Source organism: Rhopilema esculentum, chromosome 18 (assembly GCF_057945365.1).
Source record: "Rhopilema esculentum isolate cy_ngs chromosome 18, ASM5794536v1, whole genome shotgun sequence".
Lineage (NCBI taxonomy): Eukaryota > Metazoa > Cnidaria > Scyphozoa > Rhizostomeae > Rhizostomatidae > Rhopilema > Rhopilema esculentum.
Genome location: NC_142832.1, coordinates 4,444,007 through 4,470,673, shown reverse-complemented (window position 1 = coordinate 4,470,673; position 26,667 = coordinate 4,444,007). Strand labels below are relative to the sequence as shown.

Genomic DNA, 26,667 nt, shown 5'->3' with positions numbered 1-26,667 from the left:
AGAAAGTTACTAGAGAACTCATATCCTCCTTTAAACGTATTAGAGAATTCGTACCCTCCTTTAAACATATTAGAGAATTCATACCCTCCTTTAAACGTATTAGAGAATTCATACCCTCCTTTAAACGTATTAGAGAATTCATACCCTCCTTTAAAAGTATTAGAGAGCTCATACCCCCCCCCCCCCTTTAAACGTATTAGAGAATTTATACCCTCCTTTAAACATATAAGAGAATTCACACCCTCCTTTAAAAGTATTAGAGAATTCCCACCCTACTTTAAACGTATTAGAGAATTCATACCCTCCTTTAAATGCATTAGAGAACTCGTGTCCTCCTCTCTACGGTAAACCAAAAGTTGATCAAGAACACTTACCCTTCCCTGATGACAGAACTTCTACTTCTTGGTTCGCCATGGCAGCTTTCTCTATTTCCTTGACTTGAGTATGATGAAGTCGCTTCTCGACTTGCACCTAAGCAAAAGTGATATAAACGTAACGAATCAAAACGAAGAAATAGCCACAAAAGAGGAAAAGAAAGGACATGGCGCTTTTACGGCGAAAGCTATTTAAGTTATTGATCTTGGTTGGGGAGTTACGAATACTTTTGGAAAGGCTGAAACATTGAAAAATCTAATAGAATAAATTAACAATGTGTTTAGTTAACTTTGAAAAAATAGAAATGTTTAGAAAACTGATTTGATGAATGGGAATTCACGTGCTCTTTGCAGGGATACTTCAGAAGTGTTGACATCAAAACACTACCAGTAGAATAACGTCATGATCGTTATGACATAAATACTTTTATAACAATAAAAGGAAGCAAGCTGTCAAAAAATTCGATAACATTGCAAGATAATGGGTCTCTTGATGAAAATCAGAAGGCAATAACAGGACTAAAGCAAATCATAGAAGTTCATTTCACATTTCTTGCAACTTTTTCTCGTCAATGAAAATTATTTTTAAACACAGCCTTGAACCCTACACTGGACTCTCAAAATATAATAAGTCATTAAAGTCAGAAATACAAAATAATAAAAAACTGCAATAATACTTTACATACCCGGTCGATTTAATGCGAACGGCCCCTGTGAAAATATGGACTGCGACGTCACAATTTCTCCTCTACCCCTTCCGCGACCACGGCCTCTATCTCGGCCACGACGAGGTGTCCCTCCTCGATTTCGCTTCCCATCTCCTTGTTGTGACGAAGCTGTGGCCTGTGAAGATGAGAATCTGACTGGTCAGAGGTTAGGTTTTAAAGGGTAAACGATTTCAAGAGCCTTTCTCTGGGGCTCTTTCCCTACAAATCTTGAAATCCTGTTTTCTTCACAATTCGCTCCTTTTAAAATGCATTTTTTATACGCACTTTTTCTGCAGTTTTCTTTTCTTTGGTAAAATTCTCTTATTCTTTAAAGAAAAGCCTTCACCCCTACTATATTTAACTGATTTTAAAAAGGTACGAAAATTAAGTTGACGACTGAGAATTATTGACATTAAGTTCGAAAGAAAATGTGATTGGTCCAATGCAAAACACATGATCCAATTTTAATAAAAACTTCAAGGAAAAGTGGAATCAACAAAGAAGCATTTGACAAAGATATTTCAAACGTTAAAATTTTAACAAAAGACTTCTCTCAAAGACGGAAAATAACCATAGTCAGATCTTTTCAAAAAGCATACGATTTATAAGCATTCCAAATTCAAATTTTCAAATCAAAATACAAGCATATTTCTTTATCATTTCCTTCCATTTTGATGAACTAGCAAAACTTTTAGTTCACAATAGTTCAGAAATACAAAGGTAAAAACAAGAAGACAGATAACTATTCGCTCTAATTCATGTTTTCGGTCACTGGTATTTTGAGCCAATGATTGGATGAAATCCCGTGTGTAAAACGACAAATTATGTTCATGTACAAGTAACAACACTGAGGAGGCTGCGAAAATTCGAAGAACAAATTATGAACGTGTATGCGTGTTTTTAATTATGGTTTTAAACACAATAAAGATACCCAGTTACCTTAATAAGTTGTCGCTTTTATTCAATCCTATTAACAATTTCTTGCTCAATATTTAAAAAAAAACAATGCAGCCTTCTGGCAGCCATTTTTAGGCCCACTTATTCGTGTTACCGGCGCCGTTGAGTTTAAACACCAGTTGCTACAGGCAATAAAATCATTTCAAGAGCAGAGCGAAAACAGAAACTTACCTCTGGCTTATCATTGGAAGGCCTAAAACAAACAAAACAAATAGTTGCAGAGTCCATTTGTGTTAAAGAACAGTGATCAAGAATTATAATGATCATGAATCACAACCACGAAATTGAATGTCAGGTCTTCAAGAACAGATATAGGCACAGAAAGCTATACGAAAACCAAACAACTTTAATAAGTTGCCACCAGCATACTTAAACTAGGAGCATATGTATGATGTTTTGACACAAAAATCAGAAAAATGATATCGACAAAACATAATTCAACCAAGAAAAAGCTAAATTCTTAAGTACTATATATAAAGGTATGGCTAAAAAAGGCGAGAATACTTTGAAGGTACCAACGCTACTTAAAGTCAGACCCATCAGATAAAAAGGTTGATAGAAACTAGAATGAATAAAGCAGGCCAGACTTGCTTTGGTTAGCAATCAGGGAATTCTATGGATGATAAATAGCCATTACATAAAGATTAAGACAAAGCAGTTTTCTGAGCGAACGCAACTCTCAGACTCTCAGATTACTTTAACATGCAAGAAACTGGCTCCATTTGGTGATAATCAGATGTTCAGGTTTGAGTTATGGTTCAAAATAGGCTTGCTTTTATACGAGATTGTTATTCTAGTTGATAACGGAGACTTTAGGCCCAATTTGAGCCATCCTGCACCAGCGTTTGACTAGAGCCAACTTTGGTCTGGTTCTGTTTAGGACCAGTTGTGTGTAAGCACTTCATAGCTGGCTCAATTTGGGACTAGAATTGTAACCAGCTGGAGCTAATTATTCGTGAAAAAGAGGTCTTGGTTTTTTCATTGTTTACACAAAAGATGTCTATGATTTTAGTGCTTCTAACAAAGCTGGGACGAAAATCTAAAGGGAAAAGGGCGTTAAAACAATTTATATCTTCTTAATTATCTCAAGAATAAAGCATTTAAATTAGAACCCTAAGAGCTCGGTCACTAATCTTATTGTTGCCTCCCTAATATACTGGTATTCAGCAATAGATTGATATCTTAGCAATACATATATATAAGGTGTGTTTAAGCAATTTCAACAGGAAGAATTTATCGCTTTTTGGCAGGGGGGGGGGTTTAAGTGTTGTTAAGTCGATCTTGGTGGCCAGATATTGAGGGAAAATTGACAAAAACATTTCCACATAGAAGGCTGTTTATGTTTATTCACTTACTCTTCCTTGACTGTCCGTCGTGCTGGAATATTAGGAACGAAATTTCTCTAAAAGAAATGAATGAAAAATTCAAATTTCACCTGAATTTTTCACATTACATTTTATATCAATTACATTTGGAAACGATCAAATAATACTGAAACCAGTCTAATTTATACAGAAGGTTCCATCTATTCAAAGTGATATTAGTTCAGACATCTATTCTTACTCAAAGTTAATTCGTTACCTTAACTTGTGCTAAAATAAATTTATAAATACCTTTGGAGTACTTCCAAGTGTCAAATCTCTTGCTGGCTTCAAGGAACCTAATCTTGTGAGACTAAAATACATAGGAAATAACAAAATCTAAATTCCTTGAAAAACTCAAATTAATTAATTGCAATATTCTTAATATTATCAGATTTTCTGACGATGCACTAAAGACTCTTTGCATGTTTTAGGTTAATTTTATAGATAAAGTATGGATTGTTTCGTGAAACTCAAATGAAATTAATTAAGACAGACCCTGAAAAACGAAAAGAAGGATATGTTTTATTAAACTTGCATTGGAACACAACAGTACAGTCATTCAACTCTAGCTTGATAGTGCTATAAGTTGTTTTGACCAATGGAGACACAAAGAGAAACTCGAAGTCCCACAATCAATAGAATGCATTTCAAAAAGGAGAAATGAAAGAAATATCAAATTTAAGCATACATATTACAATGACTAGGATAAAAAGTGCATCTTAACATTAATTTTAACTTTACCTGATGGTTAACTGACTTAATACCGAATTTGAGGGAACATATTACTGTTGTTTAGATAATAAAATGCATTTGCTGTCACTCCAACGTAGATTAGTAGGACAGAAACATATACAGTATGATATTATAAATAAGTTTTCTGAGAATTACTCAAAGAAGACACAATAATAAAGACATAGAAGCGCCAAGTAAAAAATCATCTACATACCCTGAGCCACTCGGTGATCTTCCTCTTCCACTTATACCTTAACGAGAAAATTATTAACTTCTAAAAAACATTACAATGGAATGGGAATTCTCTGCTATATAAAACTACCAAAGGAGAAATCTTAATTTTCGTCACTAAAATTTCGTTTACTGTATTGCAGGATGGCTAGTAAAAAAGCATGTTAAAGAAACATTTTAGATAAAACAACATATGTAAAAATTCACTAAGTTTCGACCCCAAGTTTTATACTCCACTTTCTAATAATAAAAATAATAATAATAATAATCTTTCATATTTATACAGGTTAGTTTGTTCAGTAAGTAAATTACTGTTATCAAAGACCTGTATGTTGCAAAGTAAAGTTTACAAACGTAAAGGTTAAAAATTTACACAGATAAAATCTGAAAAATTTACAAGATTAAATTACAATCGAGAAAATGACTAAAAATCGAAGTTTGTGTCCTTGCTGGATGCTTTGAATCTCAAAAATGATGCTTCAATTTGCAAGTTATTGGGTAGGTTATCGAAAATCTTTGCTCCCTGGAACAAGTAGTTTTTACGGCCAGTTTTTGTAGGTTTTATCATATTCAGTTAATGACTATGCAACAGCCAAGCTTTGAGGATGGCTCAGTGGTTAGCATTGCTGGCTACAGATCCAAGAGTCTGGGGGTTGAGTCACTGACATGAGCAAACTTTCACTTGGAATGAGGAGAGTCACCATTTTCCTGCAATTCCTGGCATAGAAATCATGAGGTGTGGTCACATCGAGAGGAAGGACTAGGACACTGGTTGATAAGCCTGAATATCCTGAAAAACTCCTTCGGATGCTACATGGAAACAAATACTTAACAAATACTTAAATTATTTAGGGTTGAAGACATCGCTTTCCTTTTGATATAAGACAATTCTGCACTCTGTTGACTTTGCAGGTATAAGGAGACAAAACAGCTTTCTTAGCTGTCAATGTTACAACCATTCTGTGAGCTAGTAGTCCAGTCAGAAAATTACTGTTTAAAAGGCGCTTGAGCTGCTTGATGCCATAAAGACAGCGTTGGACAAACTTTAGTGTATAGGTCTGGATGGTTCTAAGTTGCTACTCCAAGTTTCACATTCAATATTGTCATCAGCAACATTTGATTTTAGAAATATTCAGCTCTGTTTTACAATGACAGCCTAATACGTCTATTCATATCTAGGCACAGTGGCTTTTTGGCATTAACATAATTAAGAATACAACAAAATTCAACAATAAAAAACTTACCCAATCTATTTAATGAAGCTCCAAGCTTTAGATCAGCTAATTTTTTTCCATCAGCCATTTTATAATTTTCTCAGGCACCCCCAGAGTATTTAACACTAAACATAAAACATGAATAATTTTGATTTGATAAATGAAGGATAGTAAAGATAAAATATGATCAGCATTTTAATAATTTTGGTTATTCCAGAGATTCTAAAAATGTATTTATAATGAGTAATGAGTAAGTAAGGTGCCGCGGTAGCCACGTTCTCAAGGCGCTTGACTGCCATACCAGCACTCCGGGTTCAATCCCGGCTCGTGGACGGCCCTCAGTTCACTCAGCTGAAAATGAGTACCTAGTTGAAACATACCAGGGAGGTAAAAATGGTGTGGAAAGGAACTGGCCACCCTACTACACAATGCCGTGGCCCAGGACAATGCGCCCCTAACAGTGCATTCCCCAACATTCTATATCGAATACGAACCAAAAAAAAGGAGTAAGTACACTTACAATTAAAAAATGTTCCTTCTTTTTTTTGTTATAATTATATAATATATAATCCTTGATCTGAAAGTGCCTGAAAAAATTATTTTCCAGAAAGTGGTTTAGTCTTTCCTTTCAATTATTGTTAGAAATGCGTACTTCAAGCATCTAAACAGGGCTTCAAAATAGATAATTCACAAAAAAAATCTTCAAGTTTTGGCAAAACAGTTCATATGTTGGGGCTTCAATTATGCATTAAAATCATTTTTTCTTATCACAAATATAGAAAAAATGATAACATATGTATCATTGATAGATTTGGCCAACTTAACCTTGTAGCTTCTCAAAATCAAGATTAGATTAGACAACAATTATAATTCCCATTTAGGAACCTGAAATATATATTTTGAAAGGTAAGGTACAACATCTGTTACATTGTATTTTTTGCAGAACACAACTCTACTTATCACAGCTGTTTGCCACAACAGTCAATTTAGAAAGGCTGTTTTCAAACTTTGCTATCAGGTTATGCAATTCTTTAAAACTCTAAAAGATATTGCAAAACAAAAATATCTATGAATTATTAATTAGAGTCTGGATTCTAAAAAGCAGTTTCAGTGATAAAGGCCCTTTTTACATTAAGCAAATCTGTTTGTGCAATGCAAATGGATGAGAGTTTACAGATGCCTGTCAAACAGTTCACAAGAAAAATCTATCATTGGTCATGGCTACGGTTAATGTGGTGGATTGATCAGTTTGAACTATGAGAATAATCACACCAGCAAAAAGCTGCAGTGATAGGTTTCGTTTGCAAAACATGTGTAACCTCTACTGGCTTTCTGCCAACAGATTTTCCTAGTTGAAAACTGTCTTAAAAATTTTCCTCTTGCTTCCTTAAAAATTTTTGGACTTGAACTTCTCACTTGCCAAACAACCTGACAACAGAATCCCACATGAGACAGTGGTCCACATCAGGGAACAAAGGGTCGGTTATCCTTTAGTCTAGAAACAAAATACTACAAAAAAAGCAAACAGCATTGATGTGTATTTTTATCTCAGAAAAAAGGGCTTTATGTTTTTTGGCCCCAGTAAACAACAGGATGAAATGGTCACATAAACAAATTCTCTGTAAACGATTTTTTGGTGGAACAAAAGCAAATATGGCATTGAAAAAAGCAAACATTTTGAAACATACTAAAGCTATTCATCTGACACTCTCCACGGTATAAAATGTCTGAATATTGACCGAAAACTCTAGGCTAGAAAATGGATATAACTAGTTGAGATGTTAATCAGAAACATGAGCAAATAATTGTAACAGTTGCCCAATCAGTACTGCTTGACTATAGGAAATATTTCCAATTTGGTCCAAGGGGAAAACGAACGCCTTCTGGCTACACAATAGAGGATTTCTCATTTTAATGTACACTTACATTGGAAAACTATTGCACTGGTTTGATGAACAAGTAATGGCGACAACTTTGTAAACAACATGGTCATCAAAATTTGAACCACTTTCATGAGACCATTAGGGTTCAGGTCACAGCTAAAACCAATGAAACAAAACCCTAAGCCACAGGCAAGACTTTCAATTTATAACTTGAAAAATTACATTTTGAGAGGTAAAAAATTTAAACTTTTTTGGGCAGTCTCAAAGCTTTGAAACCTTTGTGAGACTTGCTAGAACTCAATCAATTTTTGGGCAACTGTACCTGAGGTGCAGGCTGTTGGCACAGCACAGCTGTTATGCAGTATTGTTTACATGGAAGTGGACAATAAACTGAAAAACCGCATTTGAGAAAATCAACATTTTTGCATATAATTTCTAGTTAAATTTTTTTTGCAAATTTTAAGGCAATATTATACCCAAATAGAGGTATCTTTAAGCTACTTATCTGTTTGCAATTTATCTCAATGAATCTGTTTCAATGAATCCAAGAAAAAATTTAGTGTAACTCCCACTTTTGTGAATTTTTTATAAAAGACGTTATTTAGGCCATGAGCAGAGCTTACAATTTTCTCTGGTACTCCTAAACAAAAAGAGAGAATTATACCAATCTTTCTGCATTAATTAGGTTGGTAATGAGGCTACACCAAAACTGTTGGCCATAAACAAGCAACTTTTGTGAAGTTACAGAAAATCACATTTTAAAACTTTGTCATGCAAAGGTGTGATGAAGATCCAAGAATTTTCTCTATGGCCATCGATCAAGTTTTGTAGAAACTATTCAAAAGATTCTAATTAGCAGTTTTATTTTTTTAAGCCCTGTCTGACAGAAGTGCCATTGATTTTTCCACTAATCACTACTGGAGACATTTCCATTTTCTGACCATGTTTTCAAGCCTGTGCAAAGGGTTTCTTTACCTGAACATTTACATACTGCTTTGGAAACAGTACTTTTCCAATATAAAAACTGTTATGTCTGGATTGTGTTATTTGTTGAACTTTGCTTCTAGAAACTATGATAAGTGACGTTTTGAACTAAATGCAGACCCCTGACTCGTACTCGATTCTGTTGTCACACTGTTCTGAAAATTGCAAATTGGCCTTCAAAAATTTATCACAACACAAGAGAAATTCAGAATTAAATGAATAATTCAGGGGTGTTTTCTTTTTGCATCATCATTAAGGGTTTTAAAAAAATTGCAAGTAGTTACAGGGAGGTATGAATGCAGCCTAACTAGAATTGACTTCTGTGGCAGCTGCTGCGACACCTAAGATCTTGTGAGAATCTGTCATTCTCTGCAAACTAGATGCATATTAAAATGTTTTTTAATTTTTGAAAGCAGCCAAGGCAAAATTGTTGAAAAGATAATGTTTATCAAAATGCCTGAACATAAGCAATTTAGTGATTTTAATTTTCTATGAAAATGACATTCAGCTCTTCACCTGTATTGTCCGGATTGCAGTGTGCACTTGTGCAGCACTTTTCAACAAGACCTCTGATGGTGTGCAAGACCAATATTTCAATAATTTAGAAATCTCAGTTCCTATAATCCGAAGTATAACTGGGTGCAATATAATGTGCCCAATCTAAGCTGAAATTTTATAGATTTGCAGTGACTGTCATTAAAAATTACCTGAAATTGATAAATAGCTTTGTGGTCTTTGTAGTTACTTCAATACTTCAAAACCGGCATGACACACTCTAGACAGGAAAATATATCATCCGCCATGTTTTCAAACACATTTTTAATTCAATCGGAGTTGAGTTGAATTACTTGTGAACCCAAACGAGTCTGATACATAATGCTAGGAAATTCGATCTTTCTTGCTTCAGGGAGGAGTTGCATTGCACATGATTCAAAGAAGTTAGTTTCTAGTTTAGTTACATCAAGTATGCTTTCGGCACTCCGTATAACATTCAACCCATATTTTATGCTTAATTTGATAGCATGTTTAGCTTATATTGGCTCGAAGTATATTCCATGGGTTTGCAGACATGCTTATGGAACTGGAGAGAAGTGTGCTCTTGACTGGCGTGATCAAGAAATTTTGATGTTTCTTTGCTTCGTAATTGTGATCAAAAACAGAAGATGGAAGCCAAGTCAATGGACTGAGTACATGGCAAATGTCTTCATGCTAGTCAAAGGTACCAATATACTATTGTTCTTCAGGAAAAATACCGCCTTGGGTATTGTATACATCATTATTTGCCTGATTCTTTTCTTACTTGTCCCGGAACCGAAGTACAAAGGGCCTGAAGAAGTCCGGTATTTTAGAGGGCAAGCTTTGGAAGAAGAGATAGCACAAAATAAAGGGACAATTTACCTGATCGAATTTTATGCCTCGTGGTCGTCAGCGTGCAACCATTTTACTCCAGTGTTTGCTGAAATATCCCTGAATTACAACCATGAATATCTAAAGTTTGGCAAGCTCGATGTTGGCCGTTATCCTATTGTAGCAGAAAGATACAACATTGATACAACAGTCAGATCCAAGCAACTTCCAACACTGATATTGTTTGTTAATGGAGAAGAAAAGTTAAGGAGGCCAGCTGCTGGAGAGAGTCAGATCTCCTGGTATTATCGGTTTACTAAGGAGAACATCATTCAAGATTTCTGCTTAAATGAACATTATAGTGCTTCTAAAGAAAAAGCAAAGAGAAAGGGGATTACTAGCGAGGAGAAGCCTAAAAAGGACTAACAATTATCAATACATAAAGTGTGTTCATGTCTTAATATAAAATGTTTTTCCTTTTTGAATTTGTAGCATGAAGCAAAGTAAAATGCTAAGAAATGCTGACTGCCTGATGCTTATACTGTATTTACCTTGGGATACAAGGCTGTAATGCTGGATAAAACCAGATATTTTATGCTAGTGTTTAAACTTTTTAGTAAATTTTTGGTTTAAAGTTATTGCTGATGTTTACCTTTGCTTATATTTAAAATGCATTTTCACATATAGTTGTAGTATGTTATACAAATTTGCATTATAACTTTACCTGTGCTACAGTTTTTGCATCTTTAAGCTGCCCATTCAACTGTTTGAAGGCTGTAAAGTATTCATTTGATACAAATTGCTTTCAAGAGCCATAAACACTGCTAATAATTGTACATATTAAAGCAATCCCCCCAGATCACCATGGCAATTTTCAAATGCAGAGCAGTTTTTTGGGGAGAGTTAAAAAGAGTATATTTTCTAGAAGTAACTATGAAATATGCAAACATTTTGAAACCCACTAAAGCTTTTTGTCTGAGTATGAAATGTCAGAACATATGTTGAAAACTCTAGGAATATTCTGCTATTTGGCACCATTTACTATAAAACATAGATTGTGATTCCCTTTCAAAATTCCTAGACATATTAAGTGTTCTTACCTTCAGACAATCACTTGATGTTGACATTTAAATTTTATTTTGATCAATTTATCAAGAACGTTGTAGTGGGCTCAATATTGATGTGTTATAAAACAAAAATACAAGCTAGATTCTTTCCTTAGTTTTAGTTCAAAAAGTATGTCCAAAATGGATATTGATCCCTGTTTATAAAACCTGGTACATTCAATTTCATCAAATGCCAACTAGGCGAATCTCTTTTCAAAGGTAGCAGTATATGTCTCCATCCATCCCGGTCCTTCGTCTTTCTCCACAGCTCGGCTTCAGTTTTTTCACTCAAATCCTTCAGATTCTTTCCCCATCCTCGACTTCCCTTGATTATTCCTTTCGATAGTGCAAAGAAATATGGGAAGTTTTGAGTGCTACAGTGGAAACCCGTATAAAAGAACCTAGGTTTTTTTCTAGCAGCCTGAATAGGTTCTTAATTAACAGGCTAATTAAAAGGTTCTTAACAAGGTTCTTATATATGTACAGGCCTTGTACACGTTAACAATGTTTATCACCCCAAGAATCCTAACGGATACACTTTAACCAGATTTCATGCTAATTTCAACCAATCAAACAAATTTGTGTTGTTAGATCGTCCCATTAGAATGTAACATACCATAACCTGATTTACTATAAGATGGTTTAATTTGCTAGTGTGAATAGAGTGTTAAAATACCACTCTAAAAACCCTCTTCTCTTATATATATATAGAGTGTGAAGCTCACTGCACATGCGCTGTTTGAGCACTCTGGCAGGGTCCCACAACCAATCCATTAAACTGCCTTGTTGCTCTGACAGCATAGCTCGGGTTGTGTTTCAGACAAGCTCTGTGCTGCACTGATGAGCCCACCAAGGGCAAAACAGTACTGTCTGCAGATTGAGTATATATATAAATATATATCATAGATTGAAGAAAGTAAAACTACATGGTTTATCTCTACAAGCCTGTTTCGTGAGTAACTCACTCTTCAGGAGATGTTGATATACCGGGTTGGCTTTTATAAATATATATATATATACTTGCAATATAGATTTAATCGCAGAAATAACACATTGTTGGTACCGGTTTCATCTTATCGTGCAGAATCTTCAGCCAATTTGTATATATATATATATATATATACAGCATAGCTCGGGTTGTGTCTCGGACAAGCTCTGTGCTGCACTGACGAGCCCACAAAGGGCGAAACAGTACTGTCTGCAGATTGAGTATATATATATATATATATATATATATATATATAATATATATATATATATATATACCTATATATATATGAAAGAACCCTTTCAGATTTCAGCCTCCTGGGGGTTCTTAATCATGGGGTTTGAAAGATTAAATTTCAGTCTCAAGGTTCTTATAAAAACAGGTTCTTTTATGTGGGTTTCTACTATACATAGATCGAATTCAATTGTTTTTCCAAAGGTCTTCTTGCTTTACACTACTATTATGTTAATAAATCAGGTATATAACTTAACAACTATGGATATCACCTAACGACTATGATATCATATAGTCATTATTCTTAAACAATGCTGAAAAAGTCATTATTCACATAAGTTGATTTATAATCAAGAAATCTCGTTATCAAAAATCTACGAAAATCGCAAAAGAAGTTACACCACAACAGAAAACATAATTTAGAAATATTTGGGAAATTCTTACTATTTTCGAATGGTTGGCTTTTCTACAAAGATTTTTAGGGCAATGTTTGTTGGTTTCCAAGCTACTGCTCTAAGTTGATGATATAAAATAAGATACAGAAGATATAAACTATTCTTATACTTATCTAGACGGGTTGGCTTATAGGGGTCTTTGATAAGAAAATGAATGAGAATGTTTACTTGTCATAGAATGGCTTATCCGTCTACCAAGAGCAGGTGTTATCGGTGAAGCTTAGCTGTTTACGCGGAAAATCTGTAGGGTTACCAATAACATCTTTTGAATTGCTAAATATTATTGTTATCATTTATTGATACTTCACCATTTTGGAAGCTAAGATGAATGTCATTTTCATTCTGTCGTTTCTTAAGATCAACTTCACGAAGCTCAACACACCCGTCTTTGTTATTGTCATTCGAGTTTGATATGCGTAGTGACTTAGCCGCCCACTGCATCGTTGCTCTCACTGCATTGAAGTCATCAATAGCGTTTACAACAGAACATATAAAACAAGAGACAAAACTTAGTCCAATGACGTTATAGAACATATACACAATGCCATAAAATGCCTTGTCACCAGAAAGATCCGGTATCAGGTCGCCAAAGCCGACTGTGCTCAACGATATGAAACAGAAGTATATACCTGCAGAAAAAATATATGTTACAAAATTATGAGTCAGAGAGAGTGGTTTTTGGTGGATCCAAAAAGCATTATTTAGTTCTGGTAGTTGAACAGATAACCAGTACGACGACAAGAAGAAATCTTGTTAGCAGTATTCAAGTTTCTACTTCAATTGATGCAACAATCCATATGACGGAAATATGTATAGTGTAGTGTCAACAACCTCGCAATTAAGATGACCAATTTCATCAAAATAAAACAATCACTCTGATATTAATAACTTGATTAGAATTGTCGAAAGCAGAAGCCTATTTCAACCTTTTCAAACCCTTTAATGTCCATTAGGAATTTCCCTTTATTACTTCTTAAAGCAAACACATTATATTTTACGTGCAAAGATGAACTTTTTAATGGAGTACCAAAATGTAACGTTATCAAAAACTTTTTACGATTTACGAACTATTTACTTTTGATTACATAACCTGAAAACACCATAAAATACATCATAAGCCTATTGTAAACTCTTAACTGTTGACTGAAGGGACATAATTAGCCTGCGATCAGGTCTCCGTCCGAGCCTGATCTCAGGCTAGGACATTGTGCCTTTAAGAAACATTATTTACAAAAGAAATAAAATTGTTATATTTTGCCTTACTGTGCAATGTGCGTCATGCACTATCACTTCAAGTATAATTCATTTTCTAAGAAAGAAATTGAAAGAGACATAAACATGAATGTTCTTACCCTGAAAATAAGTCCAGTTAAATGGAAAGGCCCCAAGTGCACCTGTGAAAATTATTATCATCATTTCAAAGAAAGCCACAAGAACAATCTTTGTGTTCTTCCACTTCTGTTCTTCCGGGCTCAATTTGTCGCAAGAGCATAATCCTAGCAATCGTTTATTCGCGTAGAGGATGCATTCTCCAAAATGCTTCAAGAATAGAGCATACAGTGGAATGCCTATAAGTGCAGTGATGATTGCCATCAGCCGTCCTTTGAACGTAATTGGCACAATGTGGCCGGTACCTGTAACACAAGACAACAACTCGTATTATTTCCTAGTCAATAATTGTTTCTGGCCTTTTAGAAATTCCCAAATATCACACCATCCACAAATAATTATACTATGTTATATTTTAATTTGTATTTTCAGATATAATCTGCTCAGTATTTACATAATTTAAATATTACAGAATGATTTATCGCCATTGGTCAAGGAACCAATCAAATGCGCCAGGACTCCTCTCACGTTACTTCCCGTCCGCAACTGGACCGCTCCTTTAGTCATTTTCGACATTTTTCTTCAAATATATCATTTATTACTGGGTAGTTTGCAAGTGTTTTTGTAACGAAGCGATTAACTCAATGTAACGCAAAATTTTCATAGAAAGACGACATCGACTTATTTTCTCTTTATTTAGCTCGTGCTGTTCCTGTAACTTTTCATCTTAACTTCAAATGTCCATATCCTAGCCAGACATCTGATTTTCGAGTTATGGATCTGAAACACAGGCAGCTATGTCCATGGGGCGACCTTTTTACACATCACACAGCTCTAAGCCTCTCAAATCTCCACACTTTATTCGACGTCAAAATCTTACTTAAGAGGCTAAAAGCAGACAGTGTAAGAACCAGACTTTGGAATAATTAGGCAATCAAAAAACCCACACATTTTTATCCAATATTTCCGTCAAAGTGAAATTTTCCTGATAGGCTAGCAACCCACACCCTCCTCATTAGAAAATGTCACTTCGACTGTAGCCATTAGGCTGATTTTGTGTGAATCCGAATCCGTCAACTTTGCTGTTTGCTTCACAGCTCATTACTAACAAAAAATCTTAGCTTTTCTTTTATTTCATTGCTGTGAAATAGAAAGTGATTTTCTTGAAAATGTATTTGCTTTTATCTGGCAAATATTTGAATAGATGATGCATTTTACCTGGAAACAAGAAACAGAATGAGATGATATGCAATGATTTAAGACTTTTACTGCCTGCCTTTGCTGAACAAAAGGAAGGACTGTTTTCATTCGCTTAAAGGGAATCTGTCTCGTTGTGGATTAGTCAACGAGAACAATAGCTGGAACAATAGCCTAAACACGATTCCAGCGCTCTGCCATATTTTTTACAATGCGATACGTAAAGGGAGACTGGAAACAATAAAAAATCCCTTTGTTCTTATAATCAATCAACGTCGTGACAGATGGGCTTTAACTTGTCAATCGAATCTATAGTATTATTTCAAGCATTCTTTTTTTAATTATCTATAGAATTATCCCAGATTGTGCAAAACTCTATAATGACGACATGTTTCAAAAAATTGGCTGAGCCCTGCCGTCTTTCTATCTAGCAGTTTTGGAATCGATCTACATACAAACGAAAAAGCCACTATTTTGTAGATAGAAGGAGTTCGTTTTCTCTCTTGGACCCCAGTGGTAATTTTTCTTTAGGCACACGGCTCTGATTGGACAACTATACCGGTCTTGTGCTTGCGTTTTTCTGAATGGCCTATTTCGATCCACAACTGGGTATATATTTTTCATCGTGTTCTTTTAGACCCTTATTCTAACGTTTAATGCTCTGAGGAGTTTCAGACAGAAAAGTTTTTAGCCAATATGTTATAAAATGTTTGCTTTTTCAAAGCCATTATTAATTACTTTTACTGCAAAAGGTTACAAAAAATTGCAATAATCATAAGATATATTTTAAATCTTCACTGAAATGTAGTCTGTTTCACTTAAAATTGGTCTCCAAGAAAACATAGATAAGTGCTAGAACATAGATCAAGTCACAAATTCTGCATCTCTGAGGTCTGTTTCCCTTTTTGCTTATAGTTACTTATTCACTCAATCTGTCGAAGCCTTTTGTGTGTAGAATAATCATGAAAAAAACTCCACTAAAAGGGCCGTAATATTGATATCAACTACCTGTAAGCTGGTAAATCCTTTTAAAAATTTTCCTTAAACAGGTATTTACAAGGTGGTTGATAATGCTGCTAAGATTCAAATTTTAGTAAATTTGTTATCTCAGCTTAATGATTTAAAGACTAAGTGAAAAGTGACACACTTAACTTCAAAGGGAATCCTTTATCGGATAACAGGTTCGTTGGATGAACGCTCTAAACTAGCCTAGAAAACATTTATCATGCTGTATAGAAAATACGGTGAAAATAGCATTACGAATTCATTATTCAAGAACAATCGTCAAAGAAGTACTATTCAGAATCAGACGCTTCGCAAATACAGGGTCTCCGACGCAAGTTTGCAACAAACTCTTGTTTTACAAAGCAGTGGGGGGAGGGAGGCCAAAACCCCCGGCCCTCTGTGATCGGAGGCCCTGGTTAACCTGTTAAATGAAATTTCTACATTGGCCGAGAATATATCAAACTATTATTGTGTACAGATCTGCTAAGTGTAATTTAACAAACTCACCTATGAATAAATCATATTTCTGTTAGACTTTCACAAAGTTTATTTTGTTTTGATGAATCCATAGAAAGATGTATTCATACTGCGAGTGTGAATCCGAGTTGTGAAGGGAATATATTACTGCGAAGGTGAAATGAAAAAAAGAAACTCTAAGAATTTTCTTCCATTTCACCTTCACAGTCACATAACTCCCACGCAAATCGGATTCGTAAAGAAGTATGAATACATTTGAATGCTATAGACTATAGGTAGAGACTAAAGCGAGGTATGAATAGCTACCGACTTTAGGAAAGTCTAGATTCATGTTGACGCCAGGTTTAATCCAGTCTAAAGTCAATTAGGCACCTTCAACTTTACAGTTAAAGCGATAATACTTAATCCAGTAACAAGTCTTACAATTAGCTCTAATTTTCATCAAAATATACGAAAACCTGTGCAAAACTTTCATGATATTCAAATAAGATTCATTCCAAAAACATAAATGCGATTTTGGATTGTGCTTCTACGCGAAAATCTGATTTGAGGGATGCATTGCTTCTTTTTGAAAATTAGTTCTTAGCGAAAATGCTATGTATTAGTATGATAGTGTTTAGCTCTTTGCTCAACAGCTAGCTAACAGCTTTGCTGCATCTGGTAAAGTGAAGGATGCCAGAAAAGCGTCAAAATAACTTCTAATTTCAAAGGGCAATTTGAAAGATTTTCAATTTTGTAACAACGCTTCCCAAACTTGGTAAGCGGCACTGATTGGTCAACCTCAACAGTCATGTGCTCGTGTTTCTGATTGGCCTATTTCGATCCTCAACTGAGTATATATATTTCCTATCGTAGAGTTTTTGATCCATTTTCTGACATTTTAAACTCTGAAGAGTGTCAGACGAAAAGCTTTAGTTTACTAAATGTTTGCTTTTTTCAAAGCCATTGTCAAGTTTTGTACCACCAAAAGATTGTTTGCTTCCCAAACTATTACGTCACTTGAGTGGTGGAGGATCGGGAAAGGGGAGGTGGGTGATAACAGTCTTCAAATGATTTTAAAAAGTACTTGGAGTGATACACTATGTCATAGTACCTGCAAAACAATCTTTAATCTCCCGTCTGAGCCCGCATTACACTCTTTTTCTATTATAAGAATGCTGTTTACAAGAATATTCTGGCTCAGAACCAACCAATTTTTAGATGCAAATTCAAAGAATATTATAAAATTTTGCTCAGCCTTAGCTCACATATTTGTGTCTCATTTTCAACCGTGCCTCTTTTTTGGATGTTTTTTCACCGAAATGAAATATCTCTATTTTCCAAAAGCCATTTCATAATCTCCTAAAACCATTTCAGATAAAAAAGAGTACTTTAAGAATCTTTTTGGGCACAAAAGAAAAAATATCTAAAGAATATCGAGGCATGAAGAATCTTTAACTATTCTTATTGAAATAAGTGTGCATGAAATAAGTGTAAATCAGAGGTTTGTGTTTATCGTTATGCTCAGGTAAGCTTAGCGGACGAAACGAGGCTATTGCAACTTAAACGAGGTCAAATAAACTAGAAACTGGAACTTCTCTATTCAAATTCAAATATTGAACAGTATATTTATATTTATATTGCTACCTTATAAGACAATCATGAGAGAAACGTCAGCAATAAAAGGGCTATGATGTTTTCTACAACAAAGTGATACAGCAATCAGCAATAGTGATATGGCTCGATTCCTTTTAGAAACTGCCTGCATATTGTTGTTCAAGTCTTGATTTTGTATCTACAATGCTAATGTGGATTAAGTTGCATGTCCTTCTTTATTAATCCAGTGCAATCTAATTGTTGTTTTTAATTAGATGCATTTTTATTGTAGAAGAGAGAGTGATGTGTTTTAATCCTTGCCAGCATGATAGTTCAAAAGATCAAGAATCTTAGGATCGAGATTCAAAGAAGTAATTCGGATCGCAGCGAGAGAACAAAACCGTGTTGGAGGATGCCTTGTTATAAATAGATCATTTAACATTTTAGAAAACACAGGGAGTTTTTTTAGATGTAAGCATAAAACGTGACTATCTTCATACTTGAAGGTTTTTGGCTAGGTGCAAGAATGATACAAGACCTGACTTAAAGAACCCTTCACTTGACTACAACATTGATTTCAACAAAATACGCCCATATTAAAGTAATATTCGCAGTCCAATCTTTTCAAGCAAAGTTTCATCGAGAAATTTAGGTATTAGTCTAGAGAAATATGGAAACGTTGCTTCCTAATGCTGTTAGTAACGACAACAACTGTGGGCATCGAGGGATTTGCGCTAAAGGCTCGTAACAAAATATCGACCTATGTGTAACTTAAATATTGCCAGGTCAAAGAGACATTTATGCTGCTTAAGTTTCGCTCTGTACTTGCATATTTGCTTGCCTCAAAATAATCCCATAAGCTGAACCGATCAGTGGAAAAAACCAATAAAAAACTGGTGAGGCGATAAAAAACTAAAACGAAAGAAAGCCGAAACGAGAGGCAACCGAAACGACAGGCAGCCGAAACGATAGGCAGCTATATATGGCAAAGGTATCGCAAGAGAATAATGTTCTAAAAACATAATTGCTTTTCACAAGACATTGTACCTTATAGTATTAAATTTTTGGAGATGCTTGAAAACGAACTAAACTTGAAAACAGGCTAATTGGGCTTGGAAAGATCTACCACATGCAATTATAATCCTGATGTCTTTAGCAATACAAGCAGAGCATTCATATTGCAAACGATTTGCCAAGCTAAAAAAATTATCTTGTTTAATAGAATATTCATTGTTTTTAACTTGTATCTCGAAAAGACCTGTTTAATGCATAAATCATTTGTTTTTTTTAATAGACAATGAAAGCAAATATAAAAACGGTCAGGTCACTGCTTTGAACGGAAAAGTAAAAATTCTGCGGACATCACCAAGCATGTTTATAAGACATGTCTTTTATAAGTCATTCGCGCTTGCTGATATTTCTTGATTTTCCAATCAAGCTATTATGATTTACTTGAATATCTTCCCGTGAAAGCAACATTCTCATTTACATAAAACGCCCAGTAAATTCATTTCTCGATTAACACAAGAAAGCAAAGAAATGTTTCTTACCTACTGTGGTGAATAGAATAGTTACGAACCAAAACGCTTTGGAGAAGCTTTTCCATGAATCCGTCATATAAACAGCCCTATCTGCATTAGCTGCTGCAATAATGTTTTTTATAAGCTCCATTGATTGATTAGCCGTGTAATTAAAACGTCTTGATAAACTCGCAGCAATGCTTTTCAAATTCGGCCTTTCTTCTTTTGCTTCCACATACTCGATTTGCTGGAATATATAAGCACAGATCGCAATGTAAACATGCAAAACTACAAGAAGTATCAAAGTCTTTCGTCCATCGTGTGAACTAACAGGCAGATTGTCACTGTATGTCCTTCCAATACCACGCTTTCGTTTTCTCCAAAATAACAGCATGTTTATCTGCCACCTCCGAGCTCGGTGTATAATCTATAACGCTCTGTATGCAAATCACTAATAAATATCCCTGTACAATTTGAAGACAAGGTTTATCGTGCACAAAGAAGATGGTGCTACCTTTTTGCCGGATGTACTCGTATTAGTTCAGAGCTCGTTGTAAAGAACTCTGTAGTGTAATGTTTTATTAATGGAAGGGGATTCCCTGTTGCTAGAGTCTGCAAGTATCTTTCAATGAGGTATTGCCCTTCCCACTCAATGGCCCGTTTTCTTATGGTAGAATGCCGGTAATGCTAATAGGACATATGATACTAGCCGTTCTGGTTATTTAAGCTGTTTCGTAGTCCGTTTTGCAGTGCAATGATCATTGCCATATTTTCAGAGCTGCTTAAAGCCACTGTTCTATTTTCCATTCCTGAGTAGACGTGAATCTTCAAATCCACAACTTAAATTTCGGTTAAGGTTATATATTACTTCATTCAACGGCTGAAGTATTTTAGAATGATTATATAAGCATAGGAAGTATTTTTGATTATCAACACATTTCTAAAATTGCAGTTACAAAAAGCAAGCTGAGACCTATAGCCATAGCGAGAGAGGAAATAATGTTTCTTTAACATTTGATATCTATTGAGAACCTTATAAGAACCTACTGAGAATCAGAGTTTTGCAAGGTTTATGCTTCATACAATAAATCCTTGAAATGAAGATTCTAAGAAATAGAACTTACAAGCAGTGTTTATTTAACAAAGCATCTTGTGTTTAGCATTGTTATGTATATAGTTGGCTTAAAATAGTTTTTAATATCTAGTATTGCACGTTACCGACTTAAAAGAAAGTAAAGAAATAATATAATATAGCCTGATTAATCATGAAGGGGCATCGTCAAACGAACCATCTTCTACTAAGAGCATGGGTGTAGGAAACATAGGGGCTGGAAGGGTACAGCCCCTTAATAAGGCAAAATTCATCTCGTTCCAGGCCCAATTCAAGCAGTTCTGTCACTATAAAGCAATAATTTTTGGGCAACATGAATGCTAAGGCCCTCTCCCCCAAACGTGCAGCATTCACTACGCCCATTACAAAGAGACACCCCTATAGACAGGTAATTCCAACCGAATCTATAATCAAATTCAAAAGAAAACTTTTTGATAAAAGCCTTATGCAAGTACCTTTGACCCTGAAAATTTTGATGTTGCAAACTGCTACTTTAGAAAATAGGGATTAACACTGGCATAGGTTCTATGTCATTTTTAAGGTTCTATGTCATTTAAAAAAGATAAAGTCATAAATTGCCAGTAAGACAAATAAATAGAACTGATAATAGAAAGAATTAGAAAACAATTATAGTAAATATCTCAATAGAAGTGTTTTGGTTGATAACGAATTATATAAGATCAAAGAAAGATGTGTTGGAAGAAATTCGATATTGATTTTCGTTACAGGAAAATCAACGGATAATGGATTAGAAGCACACGTAGAAACTGTGTTGGTGTTAGTTTTGCTAGAAAAGAAAGATAATAACTCGCAGTCGAACTATGATAAGGAAGAGGTTGTGACAATAGACAATTGCACCACATGCCGTTAAGGTAGAGATTGCAATCAGATCTTAAAACACTTTGTAAAATTTTATCATGAAAATTTTAGTTGTGGTCCCTGACAGCTCAGTGAAAACTCTCAACACTCCATTTTTCATGTGTTTTTGATTGAGTTTTTCAGACATGTTTTGCATCTCTCGCTGGCTTATCTACACTGCATTAAGTGCATTTACAATCGTTTAACCAGACAGTCACAACTAGGATAATAATCCTACGTCAAACAAATCTACACATTCTTAATTGAGCATGAATACAGTAAGGTTGATAATTAAGAAAAGCCCAATAACGGTTCTAGCTAGTAATTTTTTGCCTGGTCTAAATGAATCTTTTGTCCACCCCACCATCAGGATAGAAAACTTAAGACGCCATTAGTCGCTTTAAGTCGAGATTTTTGCTGAAGTTGATCAGTAATGTTTTTATCATCATTTTCGCGATTGAATTCATCAGTAAAGAAAATCCGGCTTAATCTTCTTCCATAGTTCAAATGTTACTAATTTGAGGCTAACTATAAGCTGGAAAACCTATCAGCATTTCTATCAATGCGATTTCTGCGTCCTTGCGAATTGTACTGATCGTATGGTGTACAATGCAAAAACTTTTTGATTTGTCTAAAGAGTGCTATGATTTTCTTAAAACGTACTTTCTTAACGATTTAATCCAATGTCTATCTTCCTAAAGAATTAATTAAATCTGGCATGCCTTATTTGAAAGTGACATATGTATTGCACAGATATTTGTATGTAAAATTCTACCAAAAGAAATTTAGAATTTTGGCTTTAAATATTGCTTACTTGAAGATAAAAGAGCATTAGCATTTGTCATTTTGGAATGGAGCAACAGGGACGCCGGAACATTTTTTTGTGTGGGGACTTTTGACAGATTGAGCACTTTCATGGTAGTTTTTTCATCATTATCTTGATGCAACAACATTGATATCGTACTTCAATAAATAAAGTGAGGGGGCTACAACCCCCCCCCCCTCTCACCACCACCTCAGGCCCTTGCGTGCCTGAGCAATACCCTCAACATTAACATACTCAAGAAGTGTCTAAGCGATGACATAATAAAAATTGATAAACTGAATTTGGACTATATGAACTCAAAAAGCACAAAATTTATGTCCCAAGGCAAGACAACGGTAATTCTTTAGCAAACTCCATATCATCCAGTTTGTAACTGATAGAGCTAATTTTACAGTTCTGGAGCCATTGCGAAGGGTTTTTCTAAGAATAAATAGTTCAAATACAAATATCTTAATAGGAACTTCGTTATCTGTCCGGTTCGGTCATCACTCAGACATGATTAGTATTGTGGCAGTGTGGCAATCCGGAATACGAATCAGGTACAAAAGTGAGTGGCCGGGCGGATGAACCCTAATAAGCCCTATATCACCGTGTGATCGAAATCCTCTAGATCATGAATTCGGTATCATCAGAAATGTTTTGAGAAAGACTACATCTTGTAATAGTTTTGTACTTTTTAAGAAGATTTTCTTTTTCCTTATTAACTATAACTATTCTCCTACTATTTTAAAAACAGCTTAGAGATATCTATAACAACACTATGCAACTTAGCAAGAAAGTCTTTGAACAAAGCCGATATTATAATTTGTTATTGCTTATAAACGCTAGTTTACAACTTGCAATGAACACATTGCATCATAGACACAACGCCTCTTTTGTAAAGTGAGAAATTCTTCTATGTTATGAAAACCTGTGGGTTTAAGACTCGAGGCTTTTCGTCAACATTTAAACATCACCGTAATGCACAAATAATGAATCTATGCTCTAATGAAGCAAAAAGTATGTATCAACTTGCTTATAGGGCGTTCCCTGCAGATTTCAATTCTTTTGTAGACACCATTCATCTGATTTTCCCTATCAAAACAGCAGTGACACATCCTTGCTCTTCTAGACTAGGGTGCGGAGAGTCATTAAATGTAAACTTTACCAACGAGGACATAGTAAACAAATTCTGTTTCTATTTTTCTTAACGTTCTATGATATGTTTTCAGAACATTTTGTAAACTAGGAAGATGAATAGAGGATGACGATTTGTGTGGGTAGAAGAGATCTGTTCCTTATTCTAATCGGTCTACTAACAAAATAGGACCTATCACACGGGAAACGTCTTCCATGGTAGAGTGTCATAACCCCCCTTCAGTTACCCGTTTAAGTAAAGTCATTTGAGAAGATACGCGCATAGATTGTTTGCTACTCGTGTGTCAAGTGCTTCATTGAGTAGTTTCCGCATATGCTGTCTCGCCTTTGTTTATCGTTTCCAGCATTTACTCTAGCTGCGAGTTCTTTAAACAGATCTCAGAATTTTCAAACAAACGCATCGTCGTGGGAACTGTTCCTATACATTTTTCTCTTTCTTTTTAGCCTCTTTGCCGAATTTCTCAGCGGTATGACTGTTCATATTTAAGTCCAGCAAATGAATATGCCATGCTGTTTTTTAATAAACAATTATATAATACGATTGGGCTGCTCGGTGCCTTTTTGCATATACCTGTATAATCTGGATATAATTTTGAATCAGTTTTATACCTGCTGCGATAATTTAATTACTGGTGAACTAAATTGCAAAATAAAGAGAAAGGTCTACGCTAATCGAAGTATTTTTAACATTGTCGTATTAAAAGCTTCGGCTTAGCGTATGGTTGGTATTCATTTGGCGTAAAACTAAACCACGTAATAAATAATGAATAGATAGGTTGCTTGTTTATACGTGGATTTAAGAATATCGAATGTCACACCTTTTACATAAGCAACTATATATTTGTTTTCACATGTTGCTAAGTAACTTCAGCTCCGCGCAATGTTGCTAAGTAACTTCAGCTCCGCGCAACTTTAAAAGAATATTGGCAGATATAACTACAAACGCTCAAAATGAATGGAAATATATATTGATTAAATATCTGATGAATTACTTCATGAATTCATTTGATCTTTCTTTTAAACTTATATACAAAGAATATAAACCAACGTGATTTACAAATACCTTTAGACCAGGGTGACAACTGTATACTAGATATACGGGCACATTATCCAACTGAAATATTGTATAGTTTGATTCGAAAGTTTGGTATTACTGTTAACATGCATTTCTTAGTACCAATGATGAGTTCACATGTAGTTAATTCAACAGCGTTTATATAAATTGTGTATATGTTTAAGCTAATTAAAAATGGCACCAATTATCATCCTTCCTTTTGCACAAAGCCGTACCATGATGAGTACAAGGAGCATGGAATTCGAAGTAACAGCTGTGAACAGCCCTTCTGTCCTACACACCTGTGTATAAATTCTCTGATTAGCAATGGTAAATATCTTTGAAAATAAATGAAATAAAACGAAAAAGAGGAGACATAACAAACTTAATTACTTTTCATCAGACACTTCTAAAAGTATTGATGACGCATAATGACCAAATGGTAAAAACGGAAATTGAAATCTCTAGATATGGAAGAAATGTAGCATAAGAGGGAGAATGTTGCGTTTGATTGGCTGATTATTAAACAATTGAAAACAAGACTAACATAATGAATTGAACATACATATGTATTGGAGATAACATGAATTCAACGCTCACAAAATCACAGGAAAAGTGGAAAGATTCTGTCATTGTCTGTTATATTTATACTCACCCACTTTTTAAGTTTTCAGCAAAAAATTCCCTTGAATGTAATGCAATTCACCATTTTATTGATAGCTGCTATTGTAAAATCAACATTTAGTAACAGCTTTTGAAATTTTTCAGCAGTGGCCGCTCGTGTATAGAGGCTTGTGGGTTTTCCGCCAGTTTTCCAAAAACAAGTTTTAGATTTATAAGCGTAAATAAAATGGTGCCCCCAGCCCCCCCAGCCCCCCCCTTTGTAGGCGTCCCTGGGCAAGGTTGATCTTGAAGTGGAACGCAGCAGAGTAGGGTGTTTTCGATGACTCGCATTTTCAGCTTTAAAACTTTGAAATAAAGCATACAAGTTAGATCTTTATCAGAATTAATTTTGCCGATCTTGAAATAAGCTCACAATGAGAAGGCTAGGCCGTGGGCCTTCTAAAGGTTTAAAGCATATTTCCAATGCGACTTTCAACTTGAACAATTTTAGCGTCACGGCATATGAAAATTAATCAATTAACAGTTTGAACTTTTTGTTCTTTGAAAATGTTTCAATTGCCATGATATGCAATGCAAAGGATATCGTCTACGGGTTGGCCATATTCAAGTTGTCTATGTTTTTAAGGGACATCATCCACGAACTCCCCTTTTTGTGAAGAGAGAAACGGTTCAGCGGACTTAAATAAATAAAGTCGAGCATAACAGCACAAGTTTATTACTTTACTTGCTACAAATTATACATAATTAATAGTGACACTTGTATTTTCCAATCAAAACTTTCAAAATGATGACAGCCTTATTGACTAGAGGTAAAGAAATGGAAAGAGAAAAGAATGGAAAGGGAAAGGCTATTTATCATTCTTGGCGTTCCGTGTCTTTAGATTTCGAATATTACGTCATCAGCCCACCAAAAATTTACCCCACGAGCCGCCACTGTTTTTCAGCAACATCAGAATACCGTAAATCCTCGAACTAGCCCCCTGGGGGCTTATTTATTTTTGATATTTTTATGTGGGGGCTTATTCGAGGGGGGCTTTTACGAGGGGGGGCTTATACGGGGGGGGGCTTATAGAATCATTGTTGACATTAAGAAGACATTATTGAAAGACCTCCTTTACTTTAGTAGAAATTTCTTTATGAGCATTTTAATTAATTCCTACCAAAAGTATGAATTTGTTGTGGTAAATTCAATAAAACGCCATATGCGACCTCAGATGGCAAAAATCATCAAATTGAGGGGTCAAATTTGAGAATTTACGGTAGCATTGGGGGCTTATTCGAGGGGGGGGGGCTTATGGAAAATTTGTAGTTCTAGGGTGGGGGCTTATTCGAGGGGGGGGGGCTTTTTCGAGGGGGGGATTCACGGTATATATGAGTT

The 26,667-nt window shown here is 35.0% G+C and overlaps 3 protein-coding genes across 4 annotated transcripts; 1 reads left to right on the top strand and 2 right to left on the bottom strand.

The window, feature by feature from the left end:
* Positions 1 to 161: 161 nt before the first annotated feature.
* On the bottom strand, positions 162 to 9,277 carry LOC148958086 (uncharacterized). 2 transcript variants are annotated; one of them, XM_089113832.1, is made up of 8 exons: positions 9,155 to 9,268; positions 5,610 to 5,690; positions 4,349 to 4,385; positions 3,652 to 3,712; positions 3,394 to 3,440; positions 2,210 to 2,231; positions 1,061 to 1,217; positions 162 to 471 (listed from the first exon to the last, which is right to left on the bottom strand). In XM_089113832.1, the coding sequence occupies exons 2-8, from the start codon at positions 5,665 to 5,667 to the stop codon at positions 371 to 373; spliced, it is 483 nt and encodes a 160-aa protein (XP_088969958.1). In that variant the 5' UTR covers positions 5,668 to 5,690; positions 9,155 to 9,268; the 3' UTR covers positions 162 to 370. The 2 variants fall into 2 exon arrangements, with proteins under 2 accessions (XP_088969958.1, XP_088969957.1); XM_089113831.1 differs by having other exon boundaries at positions 164 to 471; positions 5,610 to 5,704; positions 9,154 to 9,277.
* A 52-nt stretch (positions 9,278 to 9,329) lies between these two features.
* LOC135696791 (thioredoxin-related transmembrane protein 2) lies at positions 9,330 to 10,527 on the top strand. The gene has a single exon (XM_065216304.2). The coding sequence runs from the start codon at positions 9,413 to 9,415 to the stop codon at positions 10,217 to 10,219; it is 807 nt and encodes a 268-aa protein (XP_065072376.2). The 5' UTR covers positions 9,330 to 9,412; the 3' UTR covers positions 10,220 to 10,527.
* Positions 10,528 to 10,661: 134 nt separating this feature from the next.
* LOC148958085 (potassium channel subfamily K member 15-like) lies at positions 10,662 to 20,367 on the bottom strand. The gene is made up of 3 exons (XM_089113830.1): positions 19,710 to 20,367; positions 13,929 to 14,210; positions 10,662 to 13,205 (listed from the first exon to the last, which is right to left on the bottom strand). The coding sequence occupies exons 1-3, from the start codon at positions 20,071 to 20,073 to the stop codon at positions 12,850 to 12,852; spliced, it is 1,002 nt and encodes a 333-aa protein (XP_088969956.1). The 5' UTR covers positions 20,074 to 20,367; the 3' UTR covers positions 10,662 to 12,849.
* Between the last annotated feature and the right edge of the window lie 6,300 nt (positions 20,368 to 26,667).

Coding starts and splice junctions, on each gene's coding strand:
- LOC148958086 (XM_089113831.1), bottom strand. CDS start 5,667: ATGGCTGATGGAAAAAAATTAGCTGATCTAAAGCTTGGAGCTTCATTA. Junction 3,441..3,651: donor CACTTGGAAGTACTCCAAAG/GTATTTATAAAT, acceptor CATTTCTTTTAG/AGAAATTTCGTTCCTAATAT. Junction 1,218..2,209: donor CTTCCAATGATAAGCCAGAG/GTAAGTTTCTGT, acceptor TCATCTTCACAG/GCCACAGCTTCGTCACAACA.
- LOC135696791 (XM_065216304.2), top strand. CDS start 9,413: ATGCTTTCGGCACTCCGTATAACATTCAACCCATATTTTATGCTTAAT.
- LOC148958085 (XM_089113830.1), bottom strand. CDS start 20,073: ATGCTGTTATTTTGGAGAAAACGAAAGCGTGGTATTGGAAGGACATAC. Junction 14,211..19,709: donor TATTCTATTCACCACAGTAG/GTAAGAAACATT, acceptor CTTGTGTTACAG/GTACCGGCCACATTGTGCCA. Junction 13,206..13,928: donor TAACTGGACTTATTTTCAGG/GTAAGAACATTC, acceptor TTTTTTCTGCAG/GTATATACTTCTGTTTCATA.